The sequence below is a fragment of the Pantherophis guttatus genome, chromosome 1 (genome assembly GCF_059756535.1).
Source record: "Pantherophis guttatus breed Tessera chromosome 1, ASM5975653v1, whole genome shotgun sequence".
Taxonomy (NCBI): domain Eukaryota; kingdom Metazoa; phylum Chordata; class Lepidosauria; order Squamata; family Colubridae; genus Pantherophis; species Pantherophis guttatus.
The window spans coordinates 98,251,682-98,267,805 of record NC_142063.1 but is presented as its reverse complement, the minus strand read 5'-3'; the positions used below and the strand labels follow the sequence as shown (position 1 = coordinate 98,267,805).

Below are 16,124 nucleotides of genomic sequence, written 5' to 3'. Positions count from 1 at the left end.
TAGATTATTATAGATTATTATAGATCTACTAGACCAAGACTATCAAAAAAAAGAAAATAAAAAAAAATCCACTAGCTTGCCTTAATTGTTTTCTGCCATCTATTGGTCCTCTGGATTTTGGCAGCTTTGATTGAGCCCAAATTATTTAAGAATCAGAAGAACAGTATTTTTCATTTCATATTTATATTTTACACCCCTGATATAAAGACAAAGCTCCAAGTCTTCAGTTAATCCTTAAGGAGTCCGAAATGTGACCTGTGTTATTATTATATTTGCTACAAATTATTGACCCAATTTTAAGATTTTAAGGAATTATCAAGTTAATATTGATGTGTAGCAGCCCCCAAATGTTTTTTCCAGGATGATCTGTGTTCAACTTGCTTTTCAAAGTTTCTAAAGGTGCATCTATCACTGTTGTAATTAAGTCCATCTACTTTGCTGCTGGTTATCTTTTACTCCACCTTTCCCAGTATGACACATTCTCAAGAGAGGTTAATGCATCCAAAATATGATAATTTGAGCTGGTCATTCATGATTTGTTTGCTTTCTTAGCTATTCATAGATTTCTTGAGAGAAATTTCTTCTCCAACACCAATAGTTTTCTATTCTGCTTCTTCAAGCCCAACTTTTCCTTCCAAAGAGTGTTATGGGGAAAGCCACTGACTGCATAATTCTGTTCTCTGTAGACAGATACAGAGATCACAATATCTGAATATTTTTTCCAAAGCCTTCATGCTGCAAAAGCAGCATTGCTCTGTTTTAAGTCTAGCCTGTTTTGTATATGCATTGTCATTTCATACCATATGCATGCCAAAAGTGATGGGGCTGCTTTCATTGTTTTAACAAAAGCAGGAAGCTTCTGTGGATGCCAAGAAAAACTCCAAGTCATAAAATACCAAAATAAGTACTTCACAATTTTTTTTAAAAAAATTGATTTATATGCCGCCCTTCTCCGGAGAGTCAGGGCGGCTTACAATGTGTTAAGCAATAGCCTTCATACTTTTGTATATTTTTATATAAAGTCAGCTTATTGCCCCCACAATCTGGGTCCTCATTTTACCTACCTTAGAAAGGATGGAAGGCTGAGTCAACCTTGAGCCTGGTGAGATTTGAACTTGCAGTAATTGCAGGCAGCTGATGTTAATAACTGTTAATAACAGTGCTTTAGTCTGCCGTGCCACCAGGCTCTCAATTAATTAATTAATCAAAAGATGTTCCAGCAAGTTCTTGAATAATGCACATACTAAATATTAGTTATGCTGGGAGTGGGGGGTGGGGGAATGGCATAATAATGATGGCATATTTTACTAGAAAATCTATACAGAAAATAGATTTAGTCAGCTGTTATTCAGAAAAAATGCCATTCCTTTTGGGGGCAATCTAGTATTTAATGGAATCATTATTTTAAAAACTGAATAAGGTGATAGGCAATATAAACAAGAGTTCATCAGTTACAGTATCTGTATTGATATATAGTCAAAGAATATATGTACATATAGTATATTATGAGATTTAGGTAATGGTCAATAAAGTAAATGCAGCATTTCCTTGTGATAGTTTTAAAAATTACTTTAAAAACTGACTCTCTCCCTTCCTCTACATTTTCTTATCTTGCTCTTTTGTTAAATTAAAAATACTGAAAACTAATAATTAAAAAAAAGATGAAGCTACATGAATATATTAAACGGTTATACTTACACTAAATAAGTTGGTGATGGCATCAGGTTGCACTTTAGCCAGGTTATCATAGCATGGCCAGACAATTTTTCTCTTATTGTGGGAAGGTGACATATCCATCTGATCTGTTTCATCCAACGTACTACACTTTGCACTTATCATAGTCCAGTCATAACTTGGGCCTGTGGCTAAAGTCTCTTCTGTGTAGTAATCCCATTTCTTAAGGCAGGAAATGCTGACATTTGGTTTTAATACCTGTATAAAAAAGAACCCGTGTAGCTGATAAATGTGATTTGACCCTTCTTCTCTAATGCCCCTAGCTCAAACCATTTTCCTCAACTTAAATGCAGATCAACATTTAATCCATTTTAATAGCAGGAAGCAATTCTATTCTTTTTTCAGTTTCCTCCTGTAGTTAAGTAGGTAAATTGTTTCCCAATTCAATTCTAACCCTGGGAATCTCTTCTATTTCCTTCTCTAAATTCTGTGTGCCTAGAACATATCAAGTGTTTCATGAATTGACGGGATTCTGCCCTTGCTCAATATATTCCTGTGAAATGATGCAACAGAAGTAGGACACGGTGTGAGTTCCATATTAACATAATTATGAAACTTATGAATTCAGAAATGTTATTAAAATACAGCATACAAAAAAATAATAATAATCTAGCTTTGCAAATATTTTGGTCCCTTGCAATCAAGTAACATAAAAAATGTGGGACAATCATTGCCTTTATTTCAAAGTATGCCAACATTCAATAACACCATCCTAATAAGATTAGCATCAAGACCTTTAGATTAAAATAAGACACCACCACGTAAAAGGGTGTATCCCAGGTAGTCCTGTTAAATGCTTAGCTAGTTTGATATGTTGCTACCTCAGTAAACTACAGTCATATATAACTATTACACGGACATATTTGGGCATATTCTTTGAAGTAAAAATTGGAGACAAGTAGATCTTCATAATCAGTGATTAAAAAAAAACTTGAAAGAAAGAAAACTCATATATAGTTCTCCCCAAACCAAACTAGCCAGTCCTGTTTGGCTATGGACATACAATTAACAAGCTGTTTTTGTGAACCAAGGGTACTTTGCAACAAGGGTACTTGAGCTTACCTTAAAAAAATAAACAAATTTGCTTTTATAATATAATTTTGGTGACTATAATCCAGTGACTATCACAGCAATTACATATCAACAAAATTCCTCATATCTGCCATATCACAACATCCTTAAAATAACAGTAAGTCTCATAAAAAGGCACACTAACCAGACTCATTGGCTATAGTCTTTAGATCCCTGTGTCTGAAAAACTACTGTCTAGACAGCATGGTAATCATTCTGAAAACCGGGCAATTAACCCATTGAATAAATGTTAATTACACTAATGGTAAGCTATATTTATTAGGTATTAGAACTAAAAAGACTGTGAATATGTTGGCTGTATACCTCTGTTTCAACTGGCATGTAGAGATAATTGAAGAAAACCGGACTCCTTTTGTGTATCTTGTCAATGCAGTCCCAAATGCAAATTCCCTTTTTGCCATGTTTTTCTCCTTTATCTTCAAATAATGTTCCTTAAAATGATAAAATGTCATGTAATTAGAAGGACACAACCTTAGATTTGGATGGCATGGATAATTGTGGTACAATATTTAAGTTAGATGTGCCATATTGAGAATATGGAATAGAGACAAATCCAGAATGTGCCTGAAAATATATTTGTGGCTTTCAGCACAAGAAGCATTTTATAAGTGACAAACAGTAGGCGAACACAAATGGCTAATTTATCATGAGATACTAGAATTTTGTCAAGGAGATTACAAACTAAAATTAAGAGAACTAGTGGCAAAAATATTGACTAGAAGCTATATGGGTTGGGAATTTAGGAAGAGTTAAAACAAAAGCAAAATAATTGAAATCATCACAAGAGTTCCGTGTTTTAAAATCAAAACACAATATGATTCAATAATAATTTATTGATTAGTCAAGGAACCATATGCAATAAAAGTGGTAAAATCAAATCAAAATAAATTAGGGAAATGGCAGAACTCAGTGTAAGAAAGTTACACAGCTCTGCTGTCCTCCACATGACTTTTAGGCTATAGAAAAAAATCATTTTATTGAAAAAAATTATTTTATTGAAGAAAAAAAAATCATAGAATAGCTTTTTATATATTTAGAACAAATTTAAATTTAAATATTTGCACAAATACCTCCTATGTATACTTAGATATGCTTAACTAATTATCTGTGAAAAGGATGAAAACATCTTTAGATTTTTACCATCTAATAGTGTTACTAGCTGCATTTTTATAGATTAAGTTTATTGTATAAGTGATTTGACAGAGACACCCATCTATTGAAAAATGCAAGAGCAAAGAATAAAAATATATTGCTAAAGGTATTTATTTTTAAGAATGGGTATTTTATTAACTATAAATTGGTTTTGATTTGACTGTGCAAAATACAAACCAGGTATATGCATACCTTTTCTGTTTTCAAACTATGCTTCCCAAAATGATGGTAATTTCCAAAATTACCTTTGACTTAGAGAGAGAGAATATACATTTGCACTTGAAACCATTGTTACACATCCAGAAATCTGCTTCCTCACAGTTGCTCACAGTTCCAACACTATCAGAAAACCTCAACAACATTTTCTGCTATCATCTCTGTTCATCAGCCCTCTGTAACATACAAACCAGCTATTTTCCATTGTCCATCCCAGATTCCCAATTAGCCTCAGTGCTATTACAATAAATAAATAGATAATAGTACATGCTAGTTTGTAGATAAGTAAGCCTCCATACACTGTTATTGTAATGAAATAGTAACCAATTGCTAGGAATCATTGAATGATACTTTCTCAATTTCTGAAAATACTGATGGAATTTTGAAAGACTGTTTAATGACAGATAACATGCTATTAAAAAAAAAGCTGTACACCACTCAGTTGCTCTGTGAGTGAAATGGGCAATCACTAAATCCAATAAACAAAATAAATATACACATCTCCTCTATCAATTGTCCTCTTATCAATTGGACTAGAAGACCTCCAAGGTTCCTTTCAACTCTATTATTCTATGATTATTCAATACAAAGCAGATGTCAGTGAAATTGTTTCAATCCATTTCTGATGAAAAGCTTTAAAAATAATAAAATAGCAGCCGAATTAACACTGGTCAACTTGGGATCCATACCGTGTTCCAGTCTTTCATAGTCTGAGTCCAGCAGGAATGTTTTAAATCGATTGGAAACATAATGAAATGCTAAGAACTTCAAGTAATACTGATTGAATTCAAACTCTGTTGGATACTGGTTGTGAATCTGAAATTCATAAAAATAAAAAAAATGGTCGTAACTAATTTATTATCAAGGGCAAAGTCAGCAAATTATATTATTTCACCTTTTTTCAGCTCTTAAGCATCTTTTTTAACAGCAAGATTAAAATAGTTAGAGGTGTTTTATGTTTCCCACATAGAGATAATAATAATAATAATAATAATAATAATAATAATAATAATAATAATAATAATAATAATAATAATAATAATAATAATAATAATTTTATTTCTATACCGCCCTTCTCCCGAAGGACTCAGGGCGGTGTACAGCCAATTTAAAAACACAAGACACAACAATGATTAAAAATTAAAATAATTAAATAGATTTGGCCGGATTAAAACCCCAAAAATTTAAAATACCCCAATTTAAAATTATTATGTTGATAGCCCGGCCTGGCGGAACAACAGGGTCTTCAATGCGCAGCGAAACACCCGGAGGTCGGAGATCTTACGTATTTCTGGGGGCAGTTCATTCCACAGGGCTGGGGCTCCCACAGAGAAGGCCCTCCCCCTGGGGTTCGCCAGCCGACATAACTTGGCTGATGGCACCCTGAGGAGACCCTCTCTGTGGGAGCGGACTTGTCGGTGGGAGGCTATTGGTGGCAGAAGACGGTCTCGAAGGTACCCGGGTCCTATGCCATGGAGCGCTTTAAAGGTGGTAACCAACACCTTGAATCACACCCAGAAGACCACTGGGAGCCAGTGCAGCTCGCGCAGGAGGGGTCACGCGGGCACAATGGGTTGCGCCCATAACCACCCACGCGGCCGCATTTTGGACCAGTTGGAGCTTCTGAGTGCTCTTCAAGGGGAGCCCCATATAGAGAGCATTACAATAGTCCAGCCGGGAGGTGACAAGGGCATGAGTGACCGTGCGCAAGGCGTCCCGGTCCAGAAAGGGCTGCAACTGGCGGATCAGGCGAACCTGATAAAAGCCCCCCCTGGCCACGGCTGTCATATGCTCTTCTAAAGACAGTCGTGTGTCCAGGAGGACACCCAGATTGCGAGCCCTCTCTGTGGGGGGGCAAAGATTCACCCCCAATAGTCAGCGATGGCACCTGCTGACTATATCGGAACGCCGGCAGCCACAGCCACTCGGTCTTGGACGGGTTGAGTCTGAGCCTGTTCCTCCCCATCCAGACCCGCATGGCCTCCAGGCAGCGAGACATCACATCAAGGGCATTGTTGGGGTGGAGATGTACAGCTGAGTATCATCAGCGTACAGATGACACTTCACCCCAAAACCAGAGATGATCTCACGCAGCGGCTTCACATAAATGTTGAACAGAAGGGGCGAGAGGACTGACCCTTGTGGCACTCCCCATGCGAGACGCCTCGAGGTCGACCTCTGCCCCCCTGCCAACACGAACTGCGAGCGGTCGGAGAGGAAGGAGGAGAACTACCGCAGAATGGTGCCCCCTATTCCTAACCCTCTCAACCGCTGCAGCATGATACCATGGTCGATGGTATCAAAAGCCGCTGAGAGATCTAATAGGTCTAGGACAGAGGAGCAACCCCTGTCCCGAGCCCTCCAGAGATCATCCACCAACGCGACCAATGCCGTTTCTGTGCTGTGCCCCTGCCTGAAGCCTGACTGGCACGGGTCTAGATAGATAGCTTCATCCAGGTGCCTGGGCAGTTGTCGTGCCACCACACTCTCAACAACCTTTGCCACAAAACGAAGGTTGGAGACTGGACGGTAGTTAGCTAATTCACCCGGGTCCAGGGAAGGCTTCTTGAGGAGGGGCCTCACCACCGCCTCTTTCAAGGTGGCGGGAAAGGCACCCTCACTCAGAGAAGCAGTTATAATCCCCTAGAGCCAGCCTCGTGTAACCTCCCGGGACGCCAGTACCAACCAAGAGGGACACGGGTCCAATAAACATGTGGCGGCACTAATCCTACCCAGAACCCTGTCCACCCTAGATAGTAGGGGGTATAGATACAGACTTTTCTATGGCCTTTCCATGGAGATATATTTTGTTACTCACTCCTGCATTGCTTTATAAAGATGTCAAGATTAATTTTTTTTCACAGAGCTTTTGCCAGTTTGTGTTGCCTGGGTTAGATGAAATTAGCACTAATCTTTGCTTTATTTTCATATCATTTTATGTTTATATAGATATATTGTGATTCAGTTTCTCATTCTATAATTTTGATTTGGTGTTTTATATTATTACATTGTAAACCTGCTATGAGGCACATAGATTTAGTGACATCTAAACAGTGTAAATAAATAGATATTAACAACCTTGACAGAGTAGTTCTTATGTTGCCCTTAAATCAATTCAGAAAATTATAGGCACTGAGTTTTTGCATATAATAGATAACTTACACATAATTTCACCTGTATTAGTGAACAAGCAATCAGAAGATTTTCTAAGACCAAGGAAAGAGGGTTGCTGAAATATCCTGGTCCACAGAACCCATCAAGAAGTGGTACACTACTGTTTATAGTGTATTCTCTCTCTCTCTCTCTCTCTCTCTCTCTCTCTCTCTCTCTCTTCCCGCCACCCCCACCTTCCTCTCTCAGAATTTGCTCTGCAATAGAACATACATTTCCTTGGCTCTACACAGAAGAATGCTATATTCACTTTTGTAAGAGAGTTCATTTGATAAAGATCAGATCAGATCAAGATTAAATGTTCAGAAAGGGATCATGCTACAAAATGATTCCAATGTGCTCCCCCACTAATAGAGCAAAGAAAAAGGTAGCAGAATTCTGGTCTGTAGATATAGCAATATGGTCTCCACACTTCTTTTAACTATTAGAACAGACTGTAGATTATGCAGAAATTCTGTGGTTAGTAGGTATTTGGTGATGCAAATGTAATGGGAAAAATAAAATTTAGTAGCATTCTTTGAACTGTACTAGTCTTCCTACCTTACCTACAAAATATACACATAATGGATAAAATAATAGTTATAACCTATGTTTTCCATTTTGATGTTTGGAAAATGAAAGGGAGAACAGTTGAAGAAATAATGTCTATTTTTATAGTGATTTTATGCAAATAGTATTATTCCCACAAGATTAAGCAATCACTAGAACTGTAGGAGAAAGTGAGAGAAGCATCATTTGTAATATGACATTATTGTCATTAAAGTTATCTTCCTAGAAATAACTGGATAATCTACCAGATGTTGCTATTGTGAAATAACGATTCACATTAATAATTCACTTGACACCTGGAGATATTGGCATAAACAATGGCTATTTAAAAGATGATGTATTTCTAATTTAAGCATCACAACTTCCTATGAACTCTCTAGGCGAAATAAGGACAATTCCTTTTCAACCACATGAAAAGATTTATTTGTTAAATCTTCAGTTATTGCTCTTGGTCATTTGAATGTAGAACGCTTATGCATTTATACTGCACATCTAAAATTAGTCAAATCTAAAATTAGATTTCCAAATATATATTTTTACAACTTCAAGCATATGAAGAAATAAAGGATATTTGTTCCAAAAAATAACAATCTACAGAAGTACGACTTGCATAGCAAAAAGCTTTTATTTCAGCATAATTATGGAAGTTGAGAAGATTAGAAAAAACCTTCACAGAAAATAACTTCATATATGCAATATAGGTTTTTCATATTCTAGATCTGAGCTGCAACAGATCGCTATTGCTATTGTGTCAATTAACTGACTTATAAAGCACTTGCATGGCCCATGTTAGAAATATATTGAACTGACTAATCCAACTTCATTTTTCTTTGTGTTGACATAAAATATTTTTTAAAACACATGTACATTAATTCATAAAACTTACACTGATGTTATCTATTCTTACTGTATCAAGCTACCCTTCCAAATTTATGACTCATTGAAATGTTTGATGGAGAGGGAGGGATTTAAGTTGCTTGAAAATGATATGGAGAAGATAAAACAGATTACTTCTCCCAACTGTTCTATAAGCCAAAATTTAGGATGAGGATGTGTCCACTTGCTAAGGAATACAAGATTGGGAAAATATATAGTGGTTATAACTTCATTTTCATAACTGCTGAAGTCAATTAAAAGATAAAGGTTTCCCCTGTCCAGTTGTGTCTGAATCTAGGAGCAGTGCTCATTTCTGACAACTTAAATCAACAACTGGCAGATGACCTAAATGCGTTTTATTGTATGTTTGAGAGGAAACCACTGTCAATTATCGCTACCCTCTCCATCTCAGATACACCAACAACAGCGAAGTCTCCTACAACTGACTCCATCCCTTTGGTGACCACAGAAAAATATGTGTTAGGTCTATTTCACAGATAAAAGCCTGGAAAAGCACCAGGCCCAGAAAAGGTAACCTGTTCTTGCTTGAATGTTTGTGCTGACCAATTGGCCCCCATCTTCACCCTTTATCTTTAATAAATCACTAGAGACATGTTATATTCCTTCTTGGTTCAAGCACTCTACTATCATCCCAGTGCCTAAGAAACCTTTCATCAAGGTGATGAATTACTACAAACCGGTTGCTCTGACATCATAATTTAAAAAACCTTTGAAAGGCTAGTGCTGACCCACCTGAAAACGATCATAGATCCACTGTTAGATCCCTTGCAATTTGCATACCGAGCAAATAGATCGGCAGATGATGCTGTTAATATACAGTAGCACTGCACTACGTATTACAACATCTTGAATCTCCAAGGGCCTATGCAAGGGTCCTTTTTGTAGATATCAGCTCGGCATTCAATACCATCATTCCAGATATTCTTCTCCTCACTAAACTGACTCAGCTAGCTATGCCTGACCACACCTGTAAGTAGATCATAAGCTTTCTAACAGAGAGGAAGCAGCAGATGAAGCTAGGCAAAATCACATCAGATACTTGTACAATTAGCACAGGTGCCCCCCAGGGCTGTGTGTTCTCTCTCTATACCAACCACTGCATCTGAAATAATCCCTTTGTTAAATTACTGAAGTTTGCAGATGATACAACAGTAATTGATCTCATTCAAGACAACAAATCTGCATACAGATAGGAAGTTGAACAACTGGCCCTGTGATGCAGCCAGAACAATCTTGAACTGAATACAATCAAAATGTACAGATGATAGTAGATTTTAGGATAAGCCCTCCTATTCTACACCTCTTACAATACTAGACAACATAGTATCAACACTAGGGATCTTCAAGTTCCTAAGTTCTATAATATCTCAGGATTTAAAATGGATGCCTAACACCAAAAATGTCATTAAAAACCAACAAAGAATGTTGTTCCTGTGCCAACTCAGAAAGCTCAGACTTCCCAAGGAGCTGCTGATACAGTTCTACAAAGGAATTATTGAGTCTGGTGGGAGGCTCCGCCCACCTGCCCAGACAGCCCTGCACCTGTGCAGAAGTGTCACGTGCGAGCGAGTATGAACGCACCCACGAGCGAACCGGTTTTGAAATTGAAACCCACTACTGACCCCTCCATGCTATCACCCTGCTAAACAACTAATTGCCATAACACTGTCTTATGCCCTGGGATGTCAAACCACCTAATAGGGTTGTATTACTATTATTGTTATCCTTCACATCTTTCCTATTACCTATTTCCTTAGCTTTTTATGCCTATAACTTTGTTGTTTGTATCTCACAATTTATGTTGATTGCTTTTATTTAGTATCCTATTATGATTTATATTATTTAGTATACTATGATTATGACTGAATGTTGTATCTAATGATTTTTGATGATTGTATGTCCAATCACACTTGTTCAATAAAGAATTCTATTCTATTCTCTGTTTCTGAGCCAAAGGAGCCAATGTTGTCTGAAGACATTTCCATGATCAGGCGGCTAGCATGACTATACACCGAGACACAGGGAATTTATTCTGTTCAATCATATCTGATTCTTGGAGATTACCTGGACAAGTGTTTGCAGGTTTTTTTGGCAAGAATTTATAGAAGTGGTTTGCCATGGACATCTTCCTAAGACTGAGAGAAAATGACTGTAGGGTTCTTGGTGCTCTCTGAGTTTGGTGGTTTTCTTGCAGATATTTTATTACCAAACTATGCAACATCATCAGTGCTAGTACTAGAACCCATAGTTCAACCCTGAGCTACAAACATTCTCTTCTAATGATAGAAAGTAACTAACTCAAGGTCAGCCAGCTGGCTTTGTGCATAATGTGGAAGTAATGATCTTGTAATTCCTAGCCTTATGCCTTAACCGCTACACCAAACTGGCTCTCAATTTCTGTATTATAAACAATTAAAATGCAGGTTATGATTTTTATAAACAAATAAATATCCATTATGTACATAAATATGCTCATTTATTTAGGCTTACCTGGTGTACACAATCCAAGAACTGCAGAAAAATGGGTGCAAATCCACTTCCTTGACAATTAAGATTTAAGTTACTGCGCTGGCTGAACTTATGACCAAAAGATAACCATTCTTTCTCTATTAGCATTCTGAATCCTTCAAGTGTTCGATAGAATGGATCACTGAGTAATTGCACGAGAGACACCACCTAGGCCACAAAATGATACTGGTATGTTAATCTGAACGCTTTTATATACACATTTTATTTCTATCTACCATTAGGATGAGGCTTTTCTGTTTAGATAAAAATGTAAATGTACTTTTTGGACATTGGAACGACTCAACTGCAGTACATTATTTATAGTGAAAAATTAGTTTACAACTGCTACAACATGAGGATTAACCCTAATAAATGCCCTAAGCATCTAGAGCCGGGGTGGCGCAGTGGATAGAATACAGTACTGCAGGCTACTTCTGCTGATCACTGGCTGCCAGCAGTTTGGCGGATCGAATCTCACCAGGCTCAAGGTTGATGCTGCGTTCCATCCTTCCAAGGTGGGTAAAATGAGGACCCAGATTGTTGGGGGCCATATGCTGACTCTGTAAAATGCTTAGAGAGGGCTGTAAAGCAAAACTCTCACACCATGACAAATGTGATAACACCTTCAGATAAAACTTTTAAACTGTAGTCAATTACCATGCCAAATATATATGTTTTTTTTAGCAATGCACATTATGGCACATAAGGACAATTACAAAAAGTCTGGCTAAAGTTGACTACTGTAGTGAAAGAGTTAAGGGCCTGGTAGCTACAGGAAAATCTTTTGTGGTGCCCTCTTTCTCTTGGTGTCCTAAGCACCTGCTTTTTTTGCTTAATGGTTAATCCAGGGTTGAATTACAATATATACAAAATTTTTATGGAAATCTGGAAACTTTCAATTTAAAGATGAAACAAATTTTAAGCTTATATTTGAACATAGTACAATCATATTAATTTTGTTTGTGTGATCCACGGGATAACAATTTCTTACCTCCAGTTTTTCATCAGAAAATCATCCTTAATAGAATTATATGCGAAGAATATTTGCAGATAAAAAGGTATGAGAGAGATTGCTTTTTTTCTGGGCCTTATTACATCCTATTTAAAACAACTGTGGAAACTGTACTTCAGTTTGTGAAGAGGAGCAATGCATTTTAGAGATGAAGCTAAAATTCTCTAGAAAAGTGTTCACAGGATATTCTTTTGAATGATGGGGTTTTAAATGAAATGCATTACTTTCTATTTTGTGTATTCTCAGAATGGTTTCAGGGTATAATTGAGCTTTAAATATAAAACATTTTGATCAAGCTAACCCACTCTCACTAGAGGGGACTGGTTCCCTTTACTAATGGAAAGCTTTTCTCAGCAGCAGCAAAAGGAATTTTTATTAACTTCCGCTTCATATTACATCCCCTGTCCAAATATACTCCAGTCTCTCTCATTTTGCCTGCTATACATGCAAGTCATAATAACTGACCTGCACTGTGATGTCCCAGCCATCTTCCAGACAAACTAAAACTGAAGAACCATTTTCAAGTAGCTCTGATATGACAATACCCAACTGTATTACTCTGTGAAGCTATACAAAACATAAAGGAAACAGGTTAGTAAAATGAATGATAGTTTATACAATGACTAATAAAATCTGTTTTATTAAAACTACTGAAAATATTAGATACTCAGTTTGAATCAACTCTTATTGAATTAATAGATTATAAAGTTTAAAACAAAAAGAACAAAATGAAGAATTAAGTACAGTGTGATTTTCCCCCTCATATCTGAATTAGTAGTTCTAGGCCTCATGACTACAGAGGGAACATCTTTTTTCCTATTAAATGAAAATGCTTACAGAGCATAATATGGGTACCCTTACACTGACCCATAAAGGAGTTTTATGGATCAAATGCTTTAGTTAAAGTTTACCTTAAGACTGAAAATTTAATGGACACATTTATATTGTTTTCTTGGCAATAATATACAAATGGCTGATCAATGCCTTCTTTCAGGATTTTTTTTAAATCTTACAAGTCTAGTTTTACAATTTCAATTTTCTGATGGTCTTTCATTTATGTATTAACCAGATTTGGCACTTCTTAGTTTTTCTGAGAGCAACCAGAATTAGCCAGGTGCTATTCTCTTTTGATATATAATTCAGTCATAAATTTTTCAAGCCAATTGGCTCTCAAACTATATTGTAGCATGTTATATGTTTTACAAAAGCTTTTGTTACAAAACATGATATAATTATATAGACTCTAGGGATTAAACACCACAATACAATTCATTGCATTTAAATGTTAAATGTTTTTAATATGTTTTGTTACTGCTTTTTAATTTTGGGGCCAAATTTATATATATCTTTTAAAATCATTTTTAATATTTGTATTTATGTTTTTTACTTTGGCTGTACACCGCCCTGAGTCTTTCGGGAGAAGGGCGGTCTATAAATTTGATAATAAATAAATAAATAAATAAAATCTCCTTTAAAAAATAAATGAGTGTCTAATTATCTTATAACCTACATTGGATATAAAACCACCTTAAAATATTTAGATACAAATCATTATCAAGAAAGACACTCTATTTAGTTTCAATATACCTGTGCCATATAGCTGACTTAGACAATAATATAGTGATGAGACATTTACTATGGGAGAATCTATGGTAATAGTTTCTTAAACTGAATTTCTTTTGTTAAAAGCAGAAAATGGAAATTGACTTCAAGAGTAGATTTAAATTATTATAGCCAAATGCAACATTTTAATAGCTGATTGTGATTAAGTGAGTATCTCAGTGGTTAAATCAATTTTGCCATAATATAAATATTCACTGATTGATGTTTATTTGTCTCCATAAAAATACAGATTTTATTTAATGCACAAAAAAAAATTTTTTTTTTTACAGAATCAAAATAGCCTTGGTTTCCCCTCAGAAATCACAAACATTTATGATTGCCCCATATCACTTTACCTGAGGGAACCATTCAGACTCTCCAAGAGCTTTAAGGAATGTTATTTCAGAATCTGCTGGAATATTGCTGGGAACACAAGCACTCATGAGTCTTTTAAAACTAGTTTTCACTTGCCGGATGTCACTGAATTCAACTGGAACAAATTCACAATTTAAAGCAAAATCAAGTTTGAAGCCCTGTGGACAAAGAAGGCATTTATTTATGCTATTTGTTTTAAACATACACTTAAACTATTTATTAAGGGATTTAATTTTCCTACCCCATTTTTTTGGAAGAACATTTTTTCTGAGACCTGAAATGACATGGCATTACTAGATATAGTATGTATCTTACATAACTTTCTTTGTATTTGATTTTTGGCTGCAAAACTCAAATGACCTCACAACCCACAACTCTCTTTTTGATCTATTTTGCTGTAATGTGATGACAGTACAGCTTTTTTTTAGTATTATGCAGATCCTTGTATCAAAATTACAAAATCAATCTAATGCAGACCCCGACTTTTCTCTCTCCTGGAATCTAATTAGAATAATATGAAAAATGATAATGAAAAATCCACATTTTTGGACTTCCCCTTTTTCCGATAGTCTAGGAAAGGGGCTTTGGATACTAGGAGTTGATGTTACTGAACATAAAAGTGCTATGTAGATTTGAGAGGTTCTGAATTCCTCAATTTATGTTACTTTGTTGGGACACCACTATAAATGTGGCAGGGCCATTTTGCTATGCATACTGTTAATATTATATATAATTGATATGGTTTGGATCGAAATCTGTTGATTGGGTGAAAATCAACCAGTGCTTTAAAATCACCACTAGATATCAATTTTAAAAAGTTTTATGGCATTTGTTGCTGTTTGTCAAAGTTCCGACAGATGCCCTAATTAACTCATGAGTCTCGAGCCAACTGTTATACATTTGACTGTAATTTACTTGGCTTATTTAACTATGATATAAGGTACTTTTAAAATTTGGTATTGAATCTACCATTTTGTGTCATAAGCTTCCTTATGAAAATCACTGAAATGCTATTATGAAATATGTTAAATGAAATATGTTAAATACATCACTGAACAAGAATACCGTATTTTTTGGAGTATAAGACGCACCTTTTTCCCCCCTAAAAGGGGGTGAAAATTTAGGTGTGTCTTATACACTGAATGTAGCCCCACCCACCCACTGGCCCCCACCCTTTGGCCTCTGCCTCGCAGCAGTTACCTCCTTGCAAGCAAACAGCAAGAAAAAACAACTCCTTTCAGCTTCAGCACAGCCTAATTAGCACAAGTTGATTGGATCGGCCTCCTGACTCTCAGCTGATTTGCTCTCAGCTGTTTTGCGCAGGGCTCTGCTGCTTGCTGCAAAGAGGTAAATTGCTGGAGCAGATTTTTTTTCCCCTTGTGCTAATCAAGCTATGCTGAAAACGAAAATGAAAGTAAAGCAGGCTGTTTGCTGCAACGAGACAAAATTGCTCAGAGGCAGAGGTAGAGGGAGATTTCTTTTTCTTCTTTTCCTCACCAAAAAAGGTAGGTGCGTCTTATACTCCGGTGCATCTTATACTCCGAAAAATACGGTAAGTAAATACAATCATATTCAGATTTTCCAATCATATGTAAAAATGGTATTTGTTTATTAGATATGCCCAAATATGGGTGAATATTCAACATCCATCACACAGAAAAGAATGGACTGTGACAAATAGCCTTTAATTTTAACAGAATTAAACTAATAATTAAAACTAATAATGAAATTACATTGTTAGGCTCCAGGTATCAAGTTCAATGCATTGTTCTCAGTGGTCACTGTGTAGTGGGGGGCAGCTCTGCACACATTATAT

The 16,124-nt window shown here is 36.1% G+C and overlaps 1 protein-coding gene across 2 annotated transcripts in view; it reads right to left on the bottom strand.

Annotated features, from left to right (window-relative positions):
- SBF2 (SET binding factor 2) overlaps window positions 1–16,124 on the bottom strand; it is a 227,759-nt gene that overhangs the window by 11,574 nt on the left and 200,061 nt on the right. For both annotated transcript variants that reach the window (XM_034417071.3, XM_034417072.3), the window contains 6 exons: window positions 14,290–14,466; window positions 12,797–12,898; window positions 11,302–11,487; window positions 4,884–5,010; window positions 3,130–3,257; window positions 1,699–1,932 (listed from right to left, as the gene is read on the bottom strand). In XM_034417071.3, coding sequence (XP_034272962.1) covers window positions 1,699–1,932; window positions 3,130–3,257; window positions 4,884–5,010; window positions 11,302–11,487; window positions 12,797–12,898; window positions 14,290–14,466 — 954 coding nt within the window. The remainder of the gene's footprint in view (window positions 1–1,698; window positions 1,933–3,129; window positions 3,258–4,883; window positions 5,011–11,301; window positions 11,488–12,796; window positions 12,899–14,289; window positions 14,467–16,124) is intronic.